The 22,902-nt window shown below is 40.3% G+C and overlaps 1 protein-coding gene across 1 annotated transcript; it reads left to right on the top strand.

Moving 5' to 3' along the window:
* The first annotated feature begins 1,610 nt into the window (after positions 1 to 1,610).
* On the top strand, positions 1,611 to 3,304 carry LOC147617993 (uncharacterized). The gene has a single exon (XM_086776255.1). It carries the CDS (start codon positions 1,917 to 1,919, stop codon positions 2,988 to 2,990), a length of 1,074 nt encoding a protein of 357 aa, XP_086632381.1. The 5' UTR covers positions 1,611 to 1,916; the 3' UTR covers positions 2,991 to 3,304.
* Positions 3,305 to 22,902: the final 19,598 nt, after the last annotated feature.

Raw genomic sequence — 22,902 nt, 5'->3', positions numbered from 1 at the left:
GACCTTTAAACCTTAATAAATGCACGACCGGGCGTCCGATTGATGAACTGTCTGAACCCCAACGACCAGAAAAACCTCCCGGATAAAAAAAAATTTCGCTCCCCGGGGTGGTCCGGCACACAAATCGAGGCGGGCGCCCCAAATTTGGATATCCTGCCCCAAAATTTGGTCCGTACACACTTACTAGGATGCCCGTACGATGGCCGCCCAAGGACCAAAGGATGGCCGCCCACTATGTGGTCCACACGTACCCTTACGTGGACACCCATGCTACCCCATACTAGATAAGGTACATGCGTACCACTCCTTTCCCGGACAACTGACACCGTACCTTTCCCCTAGACCCATACAGGCCACTGATCCATAGCCTTTGACGGTACACCGTCCTTTCATCCTTGCTTTGCACAGCGCCCGTATCCTCACTCCTCAGCTATATAAACCCCCCAGACAGCACGCATTTCTGTGCAGCGTATGCCCTGTTGTACCGTCGTCTGTACCACCGTCTGTTGTCCTTGCTGTAGTACAGCCGTCCCTTGCAGCCCCCTCTCACACCCCCTCATTTGCCTCTTTTCAGATAAGCCAATTTCCTTCCATCCCCCTCTTGCTAGGAGCCAGTGTCCTTAACTCTTCTCCCCTAGCAAGGGGTCAATCTTGGTAAACCACCAACATGAAGAAGATTAATTTAAAGTTTTTCCCTGTGTAATATCCTTAATCTTCAAGCAATGTTTTGTACAGGTTCATGGAAGTGAGATTTGGCACGTTTTGTGTTCAAATCTCACCTCTCGTCGGATAGATCATTGTGGTCTCTTGGGATTGTTCCTACGACGTTAAAAGCCTCTCTCTCTCTCTCTCTCTCTCTCTCTCTCTCTCTCTCCACATAAGTATGCCTCTAATACGTGCCTGCTTTTGTCTTCCACCTTGATGTCGGACCACAACTCCTTTATGAACATCGAGCAAGCATTGCAACAGTCATTTGTTTAAAACATACACACACATTACCTGAATAGCTTTGTGACGCTTTTATCACTCCAACCAAATGACCCTTGAAGGTCTAGCAACGTAAAAACTGTCTTTAGGATGGGAAATCCTCGAGCCTTCATATAAGGGTGTACGAGCCTCTTGCTTCATACCCTCGGCCACAGGATCACTTGCCTCAAAAACTGCCTGGAGCATGTCATCCATCTCTTGTTCGAGCATCTCCACGTGTGGATATTTATTGGCATTCACATCAGGAGCCATAGGCATAGCATTTTGCAAACCTTTAGTGCCCGCCACTTGCTTGGACCGCATGCAAACCCACCTAACTGGTTGCAGGACGCTTGTCGCTTTCCCAGTGTTGGAGTCCTGTGAGAAGCATAGCCCACATATAAATTTAAAGATACACACAGGCTTTAGACATCCACGTACTATGATCAATTTACCGATGAAATATGTTGTGCAACCACTTGATGAATAATGGTGGGATCAAACTGTCTGTATTCCTCCACATGCTGCATCATTACACGATGTTGTCGTAACACTGCCCATTTGCACTGGTTGCAAGGACATAACGCTTGGTCCAGCTCTAAGGTGCACACATGTATGCCATCTCATATCCAGTGCCCGTATCCAGTGATGAGGCGGATTCTAACCTCCAGTGCCCGTATCCAGTTTCGGCTTCTCTCATCCTCGGCCCGCCACACCTATGCTTCACCACAGGGGGGTGGCTTCCGGGATGCGCCCCACATCACCACAGGCATGCTTCACCACAGGGATGCCTTTTCTCTCCGTCGACTTCTCACATCTTCCTCTACCCCATCCTCCTCCGCAGGCCTTCCTCTCTCATCTTCCCCTTCCAGGTTGAAGTTCTGGTGTTCAGTTCTGGGCCTTGTTTTCACGGTGGTGGTTGCGAATGAGGGTTACTGTGTATATCTGGCATGCCGGGGAGATGCCCCAAGCATGATTCATCGGGAAGACCGTGTGGTAAGACTAGACAGTTATGTGATGCTGCAAGGGATAGGGGAGCAGCAATTTATCTTGACGGGGCTGAACAACAGTCTTTCAAAGCCATACAGGCGACTATCAATCAAAGGTACAGAAGTCTTTTTATGTCATGGATGCGTCCTGAGTCAGGACTGGAAATCCTTAGCGAATTGTCTTTCTGGGTCAAACTATTTAGACGAAAGCAGCTGGTCTTCATAGTTGACCATATTGATAAGCTGGCTGAAGCAGATGTTTTACAGCTAGTTTCATGGGCGAAGACGCAAGCTGATGGTAAGCGCGTCACGGTAATCTTGGTGGGGTCTGAGCAGAGTACCGGGCTAATTTCCAACAGTGATACCAGAACCAGAGGTCAACTTGTGATGTGTTATCCTCCAAGCGCTCAGGAGATAAGGGAGGCTCTGAGAAAGTTCATGAGTACCCACCCAGATAAGTATAACCTGGATGTTGAGAAGTGTCTCTACCTCCGAGGGACATGCCCAACTGAGTATCGGCATGGCGACCTCCTCGCCACAGAAGAGTATTTAATGGAGCAGTCCAGAGAAAAGCATGCCAGATTTGAGAGGCAACGCAGGGATTTCCGTGATGTAGGTTTTTGGTTCACGCTTTTAGTGGCAGGGTCTAATGGCGTGTCATTGGTGGAAGACAGGTCATTGGTGGCTCTCGAGAAGTACTATGTCCCTGACGTAGACAAGGTACTGTCTGAACCCTGCATTCTGTATTATAAGCAAAAGGTGTACTTTATCTCCGGCCGCAGCCGGGAAATGCATGCCGCTTTGGTGCTTCAGGCCTATGGAAATGAGGTCCGGGAAATCTCTGCAGAAGTCGAAAGGCTCTCTAGGCTGTGGTTTTGGCCACTTTCATGGATGAAGCTGGTGAAAGAAAAAGAAAAGCTGGTGACGGCAAAGGAGAGGATTGCAAAAATTCAAGAGTGCATGTCTAATAAGTCATATGAGGCTTATGGCCCTTTATATCAGACAGAAGGACCAGTTAAGGCTGAGCCGGTGTGAGTGGTGTATGTGAGACACCAGCAGAGGAGAAAGGGAACAAGAGTGCATGAAGTGGAAGAGCACATACAGTTCAATCTGTGATGCATGTAAGTTTGCCCTGGCACATGTTTTTTTTGGGATAGATATCTCGGTGTCTCCTTGGGTTGCACATGTTTTTTTTTTTTGGGATAGATATTTCAATGAGATATCCTTGGGACAATCAAGCTTGACATCTTTCTTGGATGTTTGGTATAATGTTAAACGTGGTGCAATTTGATGGCTTCACTTGTTATAGGCTTATTTAATCATTCATATGTATGACTTGGCTTTCATTTTGGGATGTTGGCAGTGTTTTCTACATCATCATGATTGATTTCAACTTTTGGAATGTTTAAAATGATAAAAAGTAAGTTCATCTTTGGTATTTCAGCTTTTGGAACGTTTAGAATGATACAAAGTAAGTTTTATAGAAGTGGGGAGCTGAAAAACCCACTTAATTCTTAGTTCAAGGCTCTTTTTGTAAATGTGGCTTGTTCCATCTTAAAGTAGGGGTTGATGTTCTAACTCAAAGTAAACTTTGTTTAGTCTTTTAAGTTTGATTTGTAACTCTTTCTTGCTCCAACTGATTATAGAGTTAGTTTAGTTCTTTCCTATGTTTGTGTTTCTTTGTTGACATAGAGTAGTCTTGGAGTGCTAGACTCTATCATGACTGAGTATGCCCATCACCTCTGGAGAGTGATAGAAACTCAGCTCGTTGGTTTTATAAAGTATATTCTTTTGAAATAACCTTATACAAACCTGCACCTACTCTTGGGCACTGATGACCTGATGACGTGAGTGGGGATGTCGTAGCTTATTGTCCACGCTATGCATGATAGAGTTGATGAACCTACACTTCATGTCTGGACAAACATTGGAGTTAAAGGTTGCACTTTCGAGTCCTATTCTTTTTAAAGTTTAGCTTAATGTTTTGTTCTTGTTTGTAAGTGCTCTAGGACTAGAGTTTATAGTTCTTTGTTTTGCTATTTTGCGTTATTGATTAGTATCTCAGTAGAGTAGTTTTAAGTTCTTATTAATGATCAAGTCTTTGTATGATTGTGTGTGTGTGTTTATGTTTATTTTTGGAAGGTTCCTTCAATTAGGTAATTGTTTTGTAAAAAATTTTCTTTTTCTAGTTTTTGTTGTTTTGTTTTGTTTTTTGTTTTCCAACAACTACTACTCTCTCCCTCGTGCTTGCGTTCTCTTTTTTCATAGGCAAAAGCAAAGCACAATCCTCTTGCTTTGTGTGTTTGTGCCCCCTCCCTCTTGTTGCCTTCTTTCATAGGCGGCACAAACAATAGAGAGTTTGCATTGTAGAGGCAACAGGCGCAATGGTTGTTTTTGTTCGTAGTATTTCGTTAGTCAAGCTCGTCTTGCTGAGCCCTTGACGCCCCTCTCATGCTTTGTCTCTCTTTCTCACCCTCTACGCAAGGGGCATGCTTGACGGAGAAGCTCAACATGATTGGATACCTTAGTCTAGACTATAAGGTATGGTCAGGAGGCTAATACTTTTTGCAATAGCACAATTAAAGAGTATGTGGTAGATTCTTTAGGTTTCGTCTTTTGCTATACATCTCCCCTTCAACAACCCAAAGGATTTATAATGGTAACACTTCTTTTGCAGTTGCACAAAAAAAGTTGTGGTAGATTTATGTAAGACGAAGGTCCACTCAAGGCCATGCTTTATGCTAACTAATTAGCCGAGGCTTGTTTATACGGACTGCTTGGTGGAATAAGGTCGTACACATGTGATTCAGGCCATGGTTTTTCAAAAGATCGGAAAACATCATGTATGCGATTGTTATATCAAGTCTAGCTTATATCCAACTGGATATAATTTAAACCTTGGAAATCGTTCATAATGATACAATTTAAACCTTGGAAATATTGAAATTTAGTTTTTCTTTTTGGTAAAAAACTGTTCTTATAGGAGGGAAAAAAGGCAAACTAAGCCCAAAGTCAATACTTGGCATACTTTTCACTTAAGAAGTAAATAAAAAATCAATCTCTCCGATGGGAGAAATTAATACAAGTTCCTTTCGAGGGGGGGCGACCTCATAAATGCAACCCTCAGTACTATGTTCTTGTTGCAATCTTTTCTTTTACATGAATCATTAGCTTTTCTTTCACAGTTATTGATTAAATTAAGTCTTTGCCAAGAAATACGATTACATTGGTATCAGAGCTTAGGCTTTCTTTCTTTTTGGAGAAAGGAACAGTTCAGGTATTCCATGAGGTTAGGTCTGTACATAATCTAAAGTAAGAGGAATTGGGAGCTATTACCCTTCTTCCTGTTGTGCTAGAGATTGGGGGGAGCTCCTATCTTAATACTGCACCTCTTTGGAGGGTACCTATGGTTTTAGCAGTATTGGGAGCTATTACCCTTCTTCCTGTTGTGCTAGAGATTGGGGGGAGCTCCTATCTTAATACTGTACCTCTTTGGAGGGTACCTATGGTTTCAGCAGTATTGAGCTTGTAGAAAGTCTCCAAAGACTAGCCATCTGGGAAGTTGCACTGTTACGCCCCACTCCTCTATTTTAGCTTATAGACAGAACTCTCGCCAACTGGTGTGGGTATCAAAAAGGACTATATTCCTTGATTCCTGAAGTGAGAGAACTATGGGATTTGAGGATCAATAGGCTAATAACATGGAATGGCAAAGAGCTAATTTTCTTAATGACGATGAAGCTAATGAGAGTATAAGGACAATTAGGTATTCTGCACGTCGGTTGCAAGAAGCACAGGATAATCCAAATCTGCGAGCAACTGTGCAAGCCCAATTACAAGTCAATGAGTTGATTCCTCCCACTCGAGAAGAGAGAGCGCGCTCTCTAGAGCGGTGGGAATCACCACAAGATGGGCATCGGGAAAGGAGACGAAGACATGCCTCTGGAAGAAGCCAAGAACCACAACCAAGAGAAGAGAAGGCTAGTGACAACCATGATGAGCAACATGAAGGGGACAACTCGAAACGTCGTGAGCACTCTGATGAAGAGTTGCCACCAAGACGACGGCGTCCGAAGCGCTCCCCTCCTCGTACCACGAAGCGAAGACGTCACAACCCAAGATCTAGCTCTTCCAGAGAGAGAAGCAATGAGAGGAGGCATCCTCGTCATAGAAGAAGGAAATCACCTTCTCCTCCTTCTCCATCCAATTCTTCCAACTCTTTTTTTGAGCACACGAAGCAAGTTCTTCTTCCAGAAGAAGAGGGCATAGACATTCATATCCCACCTAGAAGAGATCTCCCCGCCTCCAAAAGTTCAAGGAAGGAGGGAAAAGCATCACCTTCCTTTCTTACGATAGAACTTACGAAAATACGGATAAAGTACTCAGCTTTATCCACCAATTTGATGCGGCCTTTGGAGGTGAGCACTTTACAAATCAATCTAAGCGCTCAGAAATGTTGCTATGAATTTCCACAAGTCTGGTAGACAATGGTGGGCTAGTCTAAGAGCTCAAGGTCAAGCACCAAAGTCCTGGAGAGAGTGCAAGATTGCTATCCTGAAGCAATTCCTCACCGATGATGCAAAGGAAGTTGTCCTCACAGCATGAGGAGCTTCAAGCTGGAGAAAGGGGAAACTATCAAAAGTATGTGGACAAGTTTTGGGATTTGCATCTCAAAGCCACTATCTTCAAGCAGATAGATTTCTCTGAGCAGAAGCAGCAATTCTGTGCGGGGCTTCCTGAAGATATGCACACTTATGTCAATGCCCAGAAGCCCAAATCTACCTCTGAGCTTATACACCACACGATGTTAGCAACCAAGATTTTTCTTCCTGCTACAAAGTCGGGGTCTAAGCACAAGGACAAAGGAGATAGATTTCAATCAAGAGATAAAGCTCCTAATGGCAAGCGTAACAAAGGCAACAAAAAGAAAGACAAAGGCCCCTATAAAGGTCAAAACTGCCTCTCTCTCGAAGAGATGGAATGTTATCGAAGCGAGAATCGATGCTTTAGATGTGGGGAACAAGGTCACTCTTATCGAGCCTGTCCTTTGAGATCGGCTAAAAAGGATAAGCCCTAAGCATCCATGATTCTCACTCGGGAGAACCAAGAGGCCAAAGAAGACGAAGTATCACGCCAATGCTATGCATGGGCAAAGTACGTGATCAAGATTGTCTCATCATGTTTGACCCAGGCTCAAATCGCAACTTCATATCAAGGGAGTTAGCGGAGAAGTTGGGCATCCACACACATGAAATGGGTCTTACTATGGATGTTGATGGTGCTTTTGATAGTCTAGTAGTCCTAGTCACTCCCTTGATTGGAAAGCTCCGACTGCATGTGCAGGGCTATGTTGATCAAGAGGATTTCTTCATTTCCCCTCTTAAGAACCAAGATGTTTTGTTGGGTGTGCCATGGTTTCATAGGATGGTAGCTCATCTTAAGTTCCCAGAAAGAGTAATTGCTATTAAGCATAAAGGTAGAGAGACTAACTTAGAAGTTAATGACAAGGGACATATGATTCCTATTCTATCTATCTAAGGAAGCTTTACATAAATCAATGAAGTTTGCTATTTCTGTGTATATGATTTTTGTCAAAGATTCTTCTAAAGTTGATAACTCTCTCTTGTCGAAAACAAGTGATTCATCAAAAGTAGATACAAATTTAAAGTTGTTTCTAGATGAATATTCAGACCGTTTTACCGACTCTATTCCAAGTGAACTACCTCCCTCATGAGGGGTAGATGATCATAAGATAGAGCTTATTCCAAGAAGCGCACCACCCAACAAGCCACCTTATCGAGTCTCTCCTGCCCAGCAGGAAGAAATTATGACTCAAGTACATGAACTATTGGAGAAAGGGATGATATAGCCCAGCTCATCTCCTTTCTGCTCTCCAGTGTTAGTAGTGCAAAAGAAGGATGGTTCATACCATATGTGTGTGGACTATTGTGCACTAAACAAGAATACTATCAAGAATAGGTTCCCGGTTCCAAGGATTGAGGATCTATTTGATAAGCTTCAAGGGTCTTTCGACTATAGTAGGATAGATCTCAAGAGCGATTATCATCAGATCTGCATCGTACCGGAAGATATTCATAAGACCGCGTTTCGCACGGCGTTTGGTCTTTATGAGTTTCTTGTGATGCCATTTGGACTCACAAATGCACCAGCCACATTCAATCGAATGATGGAACATATTTTTCGAAAGTATCGAGGTTACCTGCGGGTATTCTTTGATGATATCATAGTCTACTCCAAATCTTTAGAAGAGCACAAGGAACATCTCAAAGTAGTTTTTCAAGAACTGTGAGATAATAAGCTTTACATAAATAGCAAAAAGAGTGAATTCTTTTTGCAAGAAATAAGGTATTTGGGCCATATTATCTCTAAAGAAGGGATCTACATGGATCTCGAGAAGCTTAAGGTAATAGAAGAATGGCCTCAACCTATGAATCTTCCTGAGCTAAGAAGCTTTATTGGCATGTGCTCTTACTATCGAAGATTTATAGAGAAGTTCTCTTTGATAGCAGGTCCTCTCCATGATTTAACAAAGAAAAAGGTTAAATTTCAATGGATTGCTAAGGAAACAAAGCCTGTTCTAGTGCTTCTGGATCTCTCCAAGCCATTTGAGGTCCACTGTGATGCATGTGGTGAATGCTTAGGGGTTGTTCTTTTACAAGAGGGACATGCTATTGCATTCGAAAGTCGCCACTTGCATCCTGAAGAAAGAATCCTAGGCATCTATGAAAAGGAATTACTTCCAGTAATTCATGCCTTAGATTCTTGGAAGCATTATCTTCTGGGTACGCCCTTTATTATCCGGATAGACCATCAAAGTATCACGTACTTTGACACATACTAGATTGTCAGATAAACAAATGAGGTGGGCTAATTTTCTTTCTAAATTTTATTTTTATATATCTCACATTCCAGGTAAGCATAACATGTAGCGGATGCTCTCTCATGACGACCAAGAGCAAATGTTGTATCTGTAGCATATCACCAGGATCTAACAAGCATGTTAGATCATGACGACCAAGAGCGAATGCTGTATCTATAGCATATCACCAGGATCTAACAAGCATGTTAGATGCGTACGCTACTGATTTAGACTTTGTTGATGTAATGTCTAAACTAACCAGTGGGCAGAGCCAAGATCCATATATAATAAAAGATGGATTTCTCTTACATGCTCACAGTTATGTGTGACAAAGAAGCTCCGAGAGAAGGTTATGAATGAATCCCATGCTCCTCCTTTTGCGGGACATCGCGGAATTCAAGCTACCATAAGTGCTATGGATACATATTTCTACTGGCCTTCAATGAAAAGGACATTCAAGAACATGTTTCCCAATGCTTGATATGTTAGAAGATCAAGTATGATACAGGCAAGCAACAAGGGTTGCTACAACCATTGCCAATACCAGAAGCTCCTTGGGAGAGTATTTCAATGGACTTTATTTTTGGTCTTCCTAAGTCCAGACAAGGAAATACAGGTATTTGGACAATAGTTGACAGGTTTAGTAAACAAGCACATTTCATACTTGTCAAAAAGAGCATTAAGTCCCATCATGTGGCTAACCTCTTCATTGCTCAAATCTTTAAGTATCATGGGCTACCTAGCTCTATAGTTTTAGATAGAGACCCATGCATGACAAGTCTCTTCTGGAAGGGGCTCTTTGATAATTTGGGAACTAAGCTTAACTTCTCCTCTGCTTATCACCCTCAAACGGATGGGCAAAGCGAGATAGTTAACTCCACGATTCTTGATCTTGTCAAATGTTATGTGAATGAAGTCACAGAGAAGAATCAATGGGATAAGTATCTTCCTTTAGTCGAGTATGTGTATAACAATACTGTTCACTCTTCCACAGGAAAAACTCCATTTGAGGTGGTGGAAGGCCGCCCCCCATTCTACGAATGAAGGAAAAGATTTTTGATGCTGCTGATGAGTATGTAAGGGACATCAAGATAGCATTTTAGAAGATAAAAGATGCTATTTGTGCCTCGCAGCAAAAGAAAAAGCAAGCAACTGATAAGCATCGAATAGCTATTGCTTTTAAGGATGACGAATGGGTACTCCTTAAATCCCAAAGGCCCGCGTCTAAGGCAAACCTCGGGCAAGAATTGGCAAGGTGAGTCTACGGGTCATCAAAAGTTTTATGCTAAGCTAGCCAAAAGGTATTATGGGCCCCACTCCAAATTTAGGGAAAGATCAATGAAACGGCTTATAGGCTTAAGGTGCCAGCCCATTGGCAGGTTCACAATGCCTTTCATGTTAGCCTCTTGAAGCCTTTGAAAGGTGTTCTGCCTACGAAACCAATCGATGAAGATCCTTTTGAATTTGATGAGCTTGAGGAGATATTGTAGCCTGAAGCAATCCTTAGGCACAAGGACAAGTTGTTGCGAAATGGTAAGGTGCTCCGTAAGTATTTAATTAAGTTTAAAAATTATCATTTTGATGATTCTAAATGGATGATGGAGCCGTAGCTCATTCCCAGGGTGTGCCTCTCAAGACATCGATGTATAAAAATGTTAATGAAGAAATGTTTTTTTTTCTCGTCTCTCTTGTCTTCATTATGTTTTAATATGCATGCATGAAGGACATGCACATGAAGGACATGCATGCATGCATGAAGGACATGCTTGCGGGGCAGACTCTGTCTCTCAAGCACAGACGAGTAGACTAGCAATCTACTGCGGGATGGTGTCATGGCTACATAAGAAAGAACAAGCTTGCGGCAGACTGTGTCTCTCAAGCATCGAGTAGATTAGCCATCTACTACGAAAAGTGTTTTGCTCAAATGTGGATCCCAAGCAAGATGGGCTAAGGCACCTTTACGAAGCATAGTTGAGGACGACTATGATTTAAGGGCGGGGTAATGTCATCAAATTATCATTTTGATATATTACCAATGTTTTTATGACCTCAGCACTTTATTTTGCTGGACACACAATGCGTACGTGTCATCAAAATAAAGTCAGACTCATAAAAGATGACTTTCTCTCTCTAGATCTAGAGAGAGAAAGTACATGAAAGGACTCTAACAAAGTAAGGCAACTAACAAGAATGTAATGCTGGTCTATGGAAGGCCATAAGAGCAGAAGTACATTCATAAGTTGTTAGATGAAGCTAAAACGATGATTTTCTCTCTCTATACCTAGAGAGATAAAATGCTCCATAAGACCTTAAGGGGAGCTAGGATGCAGCGAAAATGACAATGGAGCACTAGATCAGCTCAAAGACATTCATAAGCTACTAGCTAAGTAATGCACATTCATATGTTGCTAGTTACAATGATTTTCTCTCTCTAGACCTAGAGAGAGAAAATACTCCAAAAGACCTTAACAGGAGCCAGAGCTCAACGAGAATGGACATGAAGTACGAGAAGTACTTAAAGACATTCATAAGCCATTAGCTAATGACCTGGGGATTCCAACATGCTTTACAAGAATCAAAATGACCTAGGAACGACCTCGAAACATATTAATTAAGTGGTGTTAGAAGTCACCCGGGAGTGGGGGAACATGGCCCAAGGGTTGGGATAAGGTAGAGAGTGGATAAACTTGCTCCACAAGTCTCAATTAACCTATTATAGGTGAAAAGAAGGAGCTGGGAGCAAATGTAGCCAAAAAGCACCTTTTCCTCCCAAAATAGAGGCCAAAATCTACTAAATCAAGCTCCTCACTCTCTGGATGGCGCAATTTCACCTCCCCCTCCCAAAATAGAGGCTAGAATCTGCTAAATCAAGCTCCTCACTCTCTGGATGGCGCAATTTCACCTCCCCCTCTGCATTTCTTGCATGTTCTAACTCCCATATGCATATAAGGCATGCAGGTAGTCACCGCATAGCTATCGAAAGCCTCTTTCCACTTCTTCTCTCTGCAATTACTAAGCTTCTCTTTGCAATTACTAAGCTATCGAAAGCCTCTTTCCAATGATGATGCCAAGAAGGATGACAAAGGCAAGGTAAAGGTTGAAGAGGCAAACACTATTGTCCATGGCAGTGATGATGGTGACATTTGCTATGCCTCTACACTTGACTATGCATTTCTTGTTGTCACAAAATTGGATCATTGATTCCTGTGCATCTTTTCATGTTACTCCACATAGAGAGTGGTTTGTTTCGTATGATGCAAGTAGGAAAGGATGCGTACGACTAGGCAATGACTATGCTTATGAGATTGTTGGAGTGGGAGATGTGCATCTTAGATTTGCCAATGGTTCTTCGTTTATGCTCAAGAAAGTGAGACATGTGCCACAGCTTGGTTAGCACTAGACAGCTTGATGATGGTGGATATCATGTTACTTTTGGTGATTGTTCATGGAAGATAACCAAAGGTTCTTTTGTTGTAGCTTGTGGTTCTAAGTCTGGTACATGTGTCTAGTGTGTTAAAAATCATGTCATTGTGCAGTAACCAAGCAGCCGTCTACTTCTTTGTGGCATCTCTGGTTAGGCCATATGAGCCAAAAGGGAATGAAAATCTTGTCTCGTTTTCGCTATATTCTTGAGTTTAATTTTTCAGATTTTTCTATTTATGATCATTGTTTGTTTGGCAAACAAACCACGTCAGCACATAAAAGAAGTGGCAAGAGGAAAAGTGAGCCTCTAAATTTGGTTCATATTGATGTGTGTGGGCCTATGCCTACTATGTCTTTGGGAGGTGCTTCATATTTTGCATAGATGATTACACACGGAAGGTGTGGGTGTATCCTCTTAAGTGAAAGGATGAAGCCTTTCAGAAGTTTGTTGCACTAGTGGAGAATTACTGTAGCCAAAAGCTTAAGTCCTTACACACAGATAATAGTGGAGAGTATGTCTCTAAAGCCTTTCAGGACTTTTGTGACTTGAAGGGCATTAAGAGAGAAGTGACTGCTCCATATAATCCTCCACAGAATGGCGTAGCTAAGAGGATGAATCGTACGATTCAAGAGAGGATTCATAGCATGTTGTCCAATGCTAGATTACCTAATGGTTTTTGGGCAGATGCTGTTAATACAGTTGTTCATCTTATTAATCGGTCACCTAATAAGGCTTTAGATGAGAAGGTTCCAAAGGAGCTAAACTCTGTCTTATGGGCATCTTCGTGTTTTTGGCTGTGAAGCATATTGCCATGTCCCTAAAGAGATGGGGAATAAGCTTGACCCGAAGTCAAGGAAGTGCATATTCTCTTGGATATGGAAAATCTGGCAAAATGGGATATCTTTTGTGGGATCCGAAAGCCAAGAAGATTGTACATAGCCATGATGTTGTGTTCAACGAAGAGAAGCTGCACAAGAAGCCTATACCTACTGTTGAGATACGTAGAGTGGTAATTCAAGAAGATGGACTTGTGCATAATAGAGTGCCAAATGCACTGAATGATGGGCACCAAGCACAAGGTATGCAAGCTTAGAATCTTCCCCTTGTGAATCATGATGGAGTGGAATAAAATGGTGGCATTGTTGAGCCAGCGTTGAGGAGGTGTACAAGGGTGACACATCCTCCAGATAGATATGTTCCATCATTGGATTATGTCATGTTGACAGATTGTGGTGAGCCTTCGTGTTATAAAGAAGCATGTCTTATAGATATTACTATATTGCTACTTGCAATCCATATTTCATTAGAGGTTGTTGTGCCAACCAACAAAATTTAAGTGGTAAGAGAAGCAAAATTTTCTTTCATTTAAGACTTTAAGATCCATTGCTATCTTATCAATCAAGAAATGTTGAAAATAATGGTAAATACATGCTCCCAATCAAGGAAAAAAATAGGGGCTAATATTCATCAATTGGCTATTTTTTGGTCCCAAAAAACATTTGCATGCTGCCATCTTTAAACATTCGCCCATTTTTTGTCATTTTGAAGATTTTTAAAATATGTTTGCCCAACGTTGGGTATTTTAGGGCATTTTTTTTAATACATTTGTCCCACTTTCTATAGTTATAGATTTATATATGAGGAATATTTTCCAACCCATATACACTTACAAGTTCTTGAAGGGCTCCTATTTTTTACCCTATTCCCAATTATTCTTTGTGTATACAAGACCTGTGGAAGTCACTCTTCAAAAGTGACATATATCATGTGCGACAAGAGGTTTTTTTAAAAACCTCTATATACATGCTATATTTACACTGTGGTGGATATCATAATAGACTTGTCCCCAGCACCTACTGTATACACAAAGTATACATTAATGCCCTCTAGTTAACTCAGGTGATATGACACATGTTTTAAAAGTGACTACGTCGGGATGTTAAAATTTGTGAAAGAAAAGGTGATAGAGAGGAAACTTATAGCTAAAATTATGACCTAAGGGCATGAAAAGAGGGAGAAAGGACGGAGGGAGTGAGAGTGCACTAGGAGACTCAGTACTTATTACTAGAAATGTTGATTATTTAGAAACTTTATCTTGCCTAAAGCTCTACTAAATCATAAAAGAAAAAACTAATATGGACTTCTTTCAATTCAAATAGTTAAATATGGAAATTCAATCAAATAGATACTAAAGACTAATCAAATATGTAAACATATAGAGATTGTCATAGTGCTACTTGCAATCCACATTTCATTAGAGGTGGATGTTGTGCCAACCAACAAACTTTAAGTGGTTAGAGAATAATACTTTAAGTGGTTAGAGAATAATACTTTTCTGTCATTTCAAATTTTAAGGTTCATTACTATCGTATGAATGCATGAATGTTGAAAAGCATGGCAAATACATGCTCCCAATTGTTCTTTGTGTATGTGAGACCCGGGGTGGTCATTCGTCAAAAGTCACATATACCTTGTGCATTTAAGAGAGTATTAAAAATATCCCCATATACATGCTATATTTTACATTGTGGGTATCATAAAAAAGCCTATCCAACCCCTAATGTAAACAAAAAGTATACATTTCATGAGTCAAAACTTCCCCTTTTGTTAACGCAAGTGATACAACACCTTTTTAAAAAGTGATTGCCTGAGGATGTGAGATACTCAAAAGGAAAGGTGATATAAAGGGAACTAGCTAAAATATTGACCTAAAATTTTTGCGAATGATATCTATTTATCTATCTATCTACACACACACACACACACACACACACACACACACACACACACACACACACACACACACACACACATACCTACATACATACATACATACATACATATATTATCTAGTAGGCAATAAAATCCACAATGCAAGTTTGTTTTGTGTAATTGTCTTTCAAGCTCTCTCTCTCTCTCTCTCTCTCTCTCTCTCTCTCTCTCTCTATGTTATCCCTCTATATTAGCATCTATTTTGAGCTTTCATAACTTAATTAATATGTATGTGTTCAATAAAGCTCCCCTTCTCTAACTATTTTTATGAAATCTCTATATATAGGTTCAAGAACTTTTGCCTTGGAAAATAGTCATCTAAGGTGCATTAAACATGTGCACGATAAGCCTTTTGGTGGCCTCAATCTAATTATGTGTGGATAACTATTCCAAGCAAGCCTTGTACGCAATTTGTGGATTTTCAAACAAAAATCACATTTGCTAGGAACTATTGCTCTGAGCTATTGGCAAATCACACTAGAATGTACCATGGTTCCATGGCTCTTGCAAGCCTCATGCTGTATATTTCCTCTCTCGAGCATGATATGGCTTAGACCAGACCTCCCCTACCCCTCTTAACTCCACCTTATCACCTTGAGCTCAATGCACATAACATGCTCAAAAGACTTTTCAACACTCAAAAGACTCACATACACACTCACCCCCTCTTCTCCTTGGTGTATATATACCCCCCACTTATACCCCTCTTAACTCCACCTTATCACCTTGAGCTCAATGCACATAACATGCTCAAAAGACTTTTCAACACTCAAAAGACTCACATACACACTCACCCCCTCTTCTCCTTGCTGTATATATACCCCCCACTTCTACCCCTCTTAACTCCACCTTATCACCTTGAGCTCAATGCACATAACATGCTCAAAAGACTTTTCAACACTCAAAAGACTCACATACACACTCACCCCCTCTTCTCCTTGGTGTATATATACCCCCCACTTCTCTTTGTTAAGGGCCTTAATGCCTCCACTCTAAGCATTCGTAGACAAACCTCTCCTTACCTCCTTCACCACATACCTTAGGTCTCTTACCAACACCATCACAATTAAGACTCTTATGATCCTCTAGCCTCTTAGGGCCTTAAAAATTTGGGAGAAGTTAGTCTCTTAAGCCTTAGCTGTCCATCTTCTCCATGATCTTAGTCTTCTACACCCCCCTCTCACAATAAGGATTTCTCTTCACCCTCACCTCTGGCCCACCCTTTCCATGCTTATCCATGCACCATTTTTCTTACACCATCTCTTAGTATGCACCTAGGGACTCTGAGCACAATCAGCATGGTGCACCCTTTCACATATCATATACATAGTTAAGCCTTGGGCTTTTAGTTTTTGCCATGCTAAACTTCACCTCCTCTCTCATGCACCATATCTTGGGCTATGTGTTATGTGTATTGCATATTGCGTATTATGTATGTGTTATGCAAATTGTGTATTGCCTATGTGTTATGCGCTATGTGTTATGTGAGTTACGATGTGCGAGTGCGCTATGCGCTATACGCTATACGATTGCACTATATGCCTATGTCTTGTGCCTACCGGTATATGTGTTAGAGTAATGTGTTATGCCAATGCGTAATACGTTGTAATACGTTGTGTGTGCATAATGCATAATATGAGTACGTAATGTGTTATGTGAATTACAAGTGCGTAATGGAACACCTACTATTTGATTTTTTCCTAGACTAAAAGAAATGCATAAGCACTAGGAAATGTACAAGCACTTACATGTATATACAAATGCAGCAAGAATCCATGAGCGTGCACTACACATAAGACAAGGAAAAGGAAAGTTAAAATACGTGTGCTTGTGCACTAATTATGTGTGTGTGTGTGTGTGTGTGTGTGCACTACTCTCCTATGGTGTTTTGGAGCTTGGTTCAAACAACATTTTTGGTTTCTAGGAGAGCACCTATGTGATTGGAGGTCCCGATTTCTTCCCCCTCCCATTATTTAGCCTCTTCACACCCACACAAGCTTGGGCTTTTGTTTACCACCAAGCTTATTCTCCCCTCCTGGATTTTAGATTTTATATATACTTGGGATTTTGTGTACCCCCCAAGCTAATTTTATAAGCCTCCCCCTTCCCCCCGCCCCCACTCGGGGTTTTAGCTTCTATGCACCCATTTTTGCTTTTGGTATTTCTGTACCCCAAAAGCAACTTTTTGGAAACCTACCCTATGATATTCTTGTACTCTAAAAATCCCCCCTATCTCCTTTCAAGAGTCCCCTTAATTCAACTCTATTTACATCTTGTACTCTCTACCCCCTTTAAATGGAGTACCCTTTGGCTAAAAACTTCCCTCCTCCCTTAAAAACCCACTCCGATTGTAACCTTTCCCTTTAACTAGCTCCATTCCCATTGTAAAGCACTCTTAAGGCTACTTAATGCCTTGGATTTTGGAGCTATAGTACTAGATTTTGAAGGATCCCCCCAAAATCTTACTATAAGTAAGCTCTTGATCCCCATTGTATTCTCTTCCCCCTTACCACTTATGAGCTCTTTTATAGAGAGAAAGGTGTTCTCTCCCTTAATACAATCATCCTCCTTCCTCTCCCTACAATTTTTGGTCCTTCATTGTCCACTTTATCCACTTTGCTCCTTTCTATTCTTTCCAACTTTTTGAAAGTTCCTCTGATAATCTCTAATCTCTTAACCCTCAAAATACTCACTTAAAGATGCATACGCACGCTTGATTTAATATTTTAAATTACAAAAGAGTAGAGATTCAAGGGCATATAGTCGTAACAATGCATACACACACACACACACGTATACTTGTGCATTATTGCTTTCACAGATGCATTAGTGCCCGTGCTTGTGCATAATGCATATATGCATGGGAATTAACGCTAATGCTTAAGCACTTATTCATGTGCGCTTATGCAAGCATGGGAATTAACACTAATGCTTAGTGCACATGCATAAGAGCTAATGCATGTGCACTTAGCATATGTGCTTAGTATATGCACTTAGTGCTTATGCATAAGTGCTAAGCACACATGCAAACCGCTTATGCACAAGTGCTAAGCACACATGCATTAGTGCTAAGTGCACACGCAAAGAGCCTATGCATATGCCTAATACTAAGTGTGTATGCCCCTATGCATAAGCATTAAGCACGAGACATATACCTACAGGAACGTTAAGAAACTTAAAAGATAGGGCAATGTACGTGCACTTACATGTATATACAAATGCTGCAAGAATCCACAAGCGTATGCTACACATAAGATAAGAAATACGCAAATTAGAGAACGTGTACATATGTGCTTATGTGTATATATGTGCATGCATTCATTTAGTGTGTGTGTGTGTATGCGAATGTACTTATGCATAATGCATATATGCATGGAAATTAATGGTAATGCTTAAGCGCTAATGCATATGTGCTTATGCATGGGAATTAACGCTAATGATTAGTGCACATGCATAAGCACTAATGCATGTGTGCTTAGCGCTTATGCATATATGCATGGGAATTAACGGTAATGCTTAAGTGCTAATGCATATGTGCTTATGCATGGGAATTAACGCTAATGCTTAGCGCACATGCATAAGCACTAATGCTTGTGTGCTTAGCGCTTATGCATATATGCACTTAGCATAAGCTCTTATGCATATACGCTTATGCATATATGCACTTATTAGCATAAGCTCTTATGCATATACGCTTATGCATAAGCACTTAGCGCTCATGCATAAGTGCTTATACGTGTGCGATTAGCGCTCATGCATAAGCCCTAATCTTCAAACGCATTACATGTGCGCTAATCTTCAAGCACATTGCATTATGTTTGTGTGTGCACACATGCAATGTGATTATGCATAAGTGCTAAGCGCACATGCAAAACACATATGCTCTCATGCTCATCCATAAGTGCTAGTGCTAAGCATACATGCAAAGCGCTTATGCATAAGTGCTAAGCGCACATGCATTAGCGCTAAGCGCACATGCAAAGAGCTTATGCATATGCCTAAGACTAAGTGTGTGTGTCTCTATACATAAGCGTTAAGCGCGAGCCATATACCTACACAAGCGTTAAGAAATTGAAAAGCTATGGCAACGTAAGAGCACGTATATACGAATGCAGAAAGAATCCACGAGCATGTGCTACCCATAAGACAAGAAATAAGCAAGTTAGAGCATGTGTACATTTGCGCTTATGTGTGTGTATGTGCATACATGCATTTAGTGTGTGTAGGTGTGTGTGTGTGTGTGTGTGTGTGTGTGTGCATGCATGTGCATAGTGTGAATTTGTGCATATGCGTGTGCATAGTGCACTAATTAGCATCTATGCATATGTATAGCGCTTTCATTTGTGCATAGCACTTGCATCTCGGGGAGTTCACTATGTGTAAATCCTTTATATCACGTGTGTTTCAGGCCTATTTAAAAATACCCTTATCTGTGAATTTTTCATGAATAAAACACACCCTTTTTCTATTCAATCTGTAAATACCCCCTTTAAATGGTACCCTTATATATGTAAAAAATGTATAAAAAAAGATTTTAAAAAACTCCTTCTATTGAACCCACATGCTACGCTTACATATTTATGAGTGACCCCCCCTAAGACTTGCATATTGCACTATATGCATTAGTGCATAGTACATAGTGCAAACTTACAGCTTTTTTCAAAATTGGATTAAAAAACCCCTCCTATAAATGTAATTTTGTAACTTTTTGGAATTAAAATACCCCTCCTGTGATGAACTCATGTGCTAAACTTACATATTTTTACGTGAACCCCCCGGGGGACTAGATACTATGACATCCCCACTAACGTCATTAGTGCCCAATGTTGGGTATAAAACTTTGTATCAAGATATGCTCTCACATCCACCCTCCACATGAGTGCACAAACACACTTGACATGTTGGATCAAGCTCCATGATCTAACCAATCTACCACATCTGGGTGATAAAAATGTTAGGCAATTTTATTTAATTATTCTTAAAAAAGAAAAAAAAGAAAGAACAAAAAATATAATAATATAAAACGTTCAGCCTTTGCAATATGATCTATTTGTCCTTTTTTAAACTTCTTTTGGTTGATTCTTACAAATCTCCAAAAAAATAAGTACCATGCATTGGTCTAATTTTTCTATTTCCAAAAACAATAGGAAAAGGAAGTAATGAACTCAAAACCTTCACCACCACTTCAACATCTTAACCCCAATCATGGCATACAAATTCACTTGCATGTTGATCAAAAAGTTTTCTTCCAATAGTGAATCATATCTCCATTTGGAGTAGAGCAACTAGGTGATATTTTAGCATCTCCTCGCCCTTTCATATTTTCACTTATTAATTTTAGAAAGTCTTGCAATATATTCATTCTCATTCTAGTATAAAGAGCTAACAAGCATGTCTTCCATAGCATGGATGCTACCTTGGCCTTGTGCACATGCAAGAATTCATGTTCGAGTAGATAGATGTGCCTTGATCATTGTTTATAGAAGACTCAACCCTTTTCATCAATTTCCACCGTGTCATTAATGGTGGGGGAAAGGACGGTCTTCTATACATCTATCCTTGTAAGAACTAGTTGACATCAAATGTGAGGGAAAGGATGGTGCAATAGTGACGTCCCAACTTGACAAAGTCCACCCCTTTCTATGACTATTCAAGGGCCTTCTCATAACTGTCATTAACATCCTAAAACCATTGTATAGATATGGGGGGCATATGCCATCATCAAATGTGAAAACCTTGCCATCCTTGAGTTGTTCCCAACTCCAACATTCCACTACCCTCGTTAGGACCCAAGGCCCAGGTACAACCTTTTAGAAAACCAAATTCCACAACAAGAGGGAAATCGGAGCAGTTGTTGGGAAGAAGCCAAAGAGATGGCAAGTTCATCTCTAGCCAACATTGGAACTGAAGATTGTAACAATTGACATACAGATCTTGCAATTTTTTATAAAGATTCAATATTCCTTAAGCAATGTCATTCTAATTCATTTTCTCTTTCTAACAAAACTTGTTACTGCTAAATGGCTATGATTTCTTTAGGATGGAGACCCTCCAAAAGCTTGTACATAACCTCTTCAAAGACCTCCAAAAATTTCTAGTTTAGGGGCTAGCCTCATCCTATGTGGTGTGGATGAGGGACTCCTTATTATACATCGATCGCATCACCTACACCAATAGCAGTGGTGGTGAGGGTGATCTCCATTAAATCACGTAGCTTTGTGCAACTCTAGGCTAGATTACTACACCGTACATGTCACCATTCATGAGCCATATACCCATTAAGCCCTAAGTGTCTTTGTAAGGGTTGCTTTGAGGAGAGAAGACCAATCATCCACTCTTTAGTTGAGCTCCCGTACCTTTTTTCATAAAGAGTATTGCCATCTAGTAGAACCAACTAGAAATCCCATACCTTTGGCCCTTTTTGTAAAACCTCCACTTGGGCCCTCACATTCCCTCTTTGGTTCAATTAGAAACCCCAACGTGGCTATAATCTACTAAATCATGAGGGTAAGGGAAGTTTTTAGATTACCATGTCCTTGAAAGCTATCATGTATATGGTGCAATTCCTTGGTGGGGGGGGGGGTTCACTATATATAAACCCTCTATATCACGTGCATTAAAAATACCCTTATCTGTGAATTTCTCTTGAATAAAACACACCCCTTTTCTATTCAATCTGTGAATACCCCCTTTATATAGCACCCTTCTGTATGTAGAAAATGTGTAAAAAAGGTATTTAAAAGTCCCTTCTGTTGAACCCACGTGATACTTACATATTTATGAGTGACCCCCCCGCCGAGTGCAATTCATCCCATGGAAATGATAAAATTCCTTTTTAACAAGGAGATATTTAAAACTAAGGTATTTAAAACTGGCAAGAAACCTAATAATATTGTGCTTATAGAGACATGTGATAGACATGTTACCTCATTCAATGGAGCACTCTACAAATATTTGAAGACCAAAAAGTTGGCTTAAGCATTACGGAGGTCACACATAAATATGTAAGTGTAGCACATGGGTTCAAGAGAAGGGATTTTTAAAATCCTTCTTACACCCTTTTTTCCATATAGAAGGGCATCATTTGATGGGAGTATGCACAAGGTGATTAGAAGAAGGTTGTATTTTATTCATATAAATTCAGAGATAAGGGGATTTTAAAATAGACCTTGAACGCATGTGATACAGTGGGTCTACATATAGTGCTCCTTAAGGCTTGAGCATATGCATGGTATTAAATTATGCAATGAAAAGCATAAAATTTGTATTCATATAATTATCCACATGTAAAAAATTGTTTATTTTGTTTTCTTTCCTCTTTTTGTAACTCAAAATAAAGGTTAGTGGTTAATTTGACTTCACAAAAGGATAAGGAGTCAATTCTTGAGAGCACAATTCCTCTAGGAATTAATTAAAGACCACAAATGTGAGATTGAATAAAGAGATTTTTTCTCTCATGAATCTAAGATTTAAGGACCAAATAAATCATTTGAAATATTGAAGACAAAATAAAAGTGTTCAAGAAAATTCAATGTGTTATTACGGTGAGCACACAATGCCTTATTTTCACCTCAAGTTAATCAAGAATATCCCAACATTAATGCCATTAAGATTGACATCATGAATCCTTTACAAGAGAAAACATTTTCTTGCTATAATACTAACTCGGAGTGGTAATATTAACTCATTTTATAGAAAACATATACATTTTCTTGCTATAATATTAACTCAGAGTGTTAATATTAACTCATTGTATCCACTATGGTCACTTTCGTGAAAGAGAGCATTAGAATCACATGAAACTTCATGATGCCAAAAATTCTTCTTGGCTAACCCATAGTCCTCCTCTGAACTTTTGATCATCTATTCTA

Source organism: Cibotium barometz, chromosome 36 (genome assembly GCF_041138505.1).
Source record: "Cibotium barometz isolate CiBa-2024 chromosome 36, ASM4113850v1, whole genome shotgun sequence".
NCBI classification, from domain to species: Eukaryota; Viridiplantae; Streptophyta; class Polypodiopsida; order Cyatheales; family Cibotiaceae; genus Cibotium; species Cibotium barometz.
Note: the sequence above shows the minus strand (reverse complement) of the source record. Positions and strands in the feature narration are given on the sequence as shown.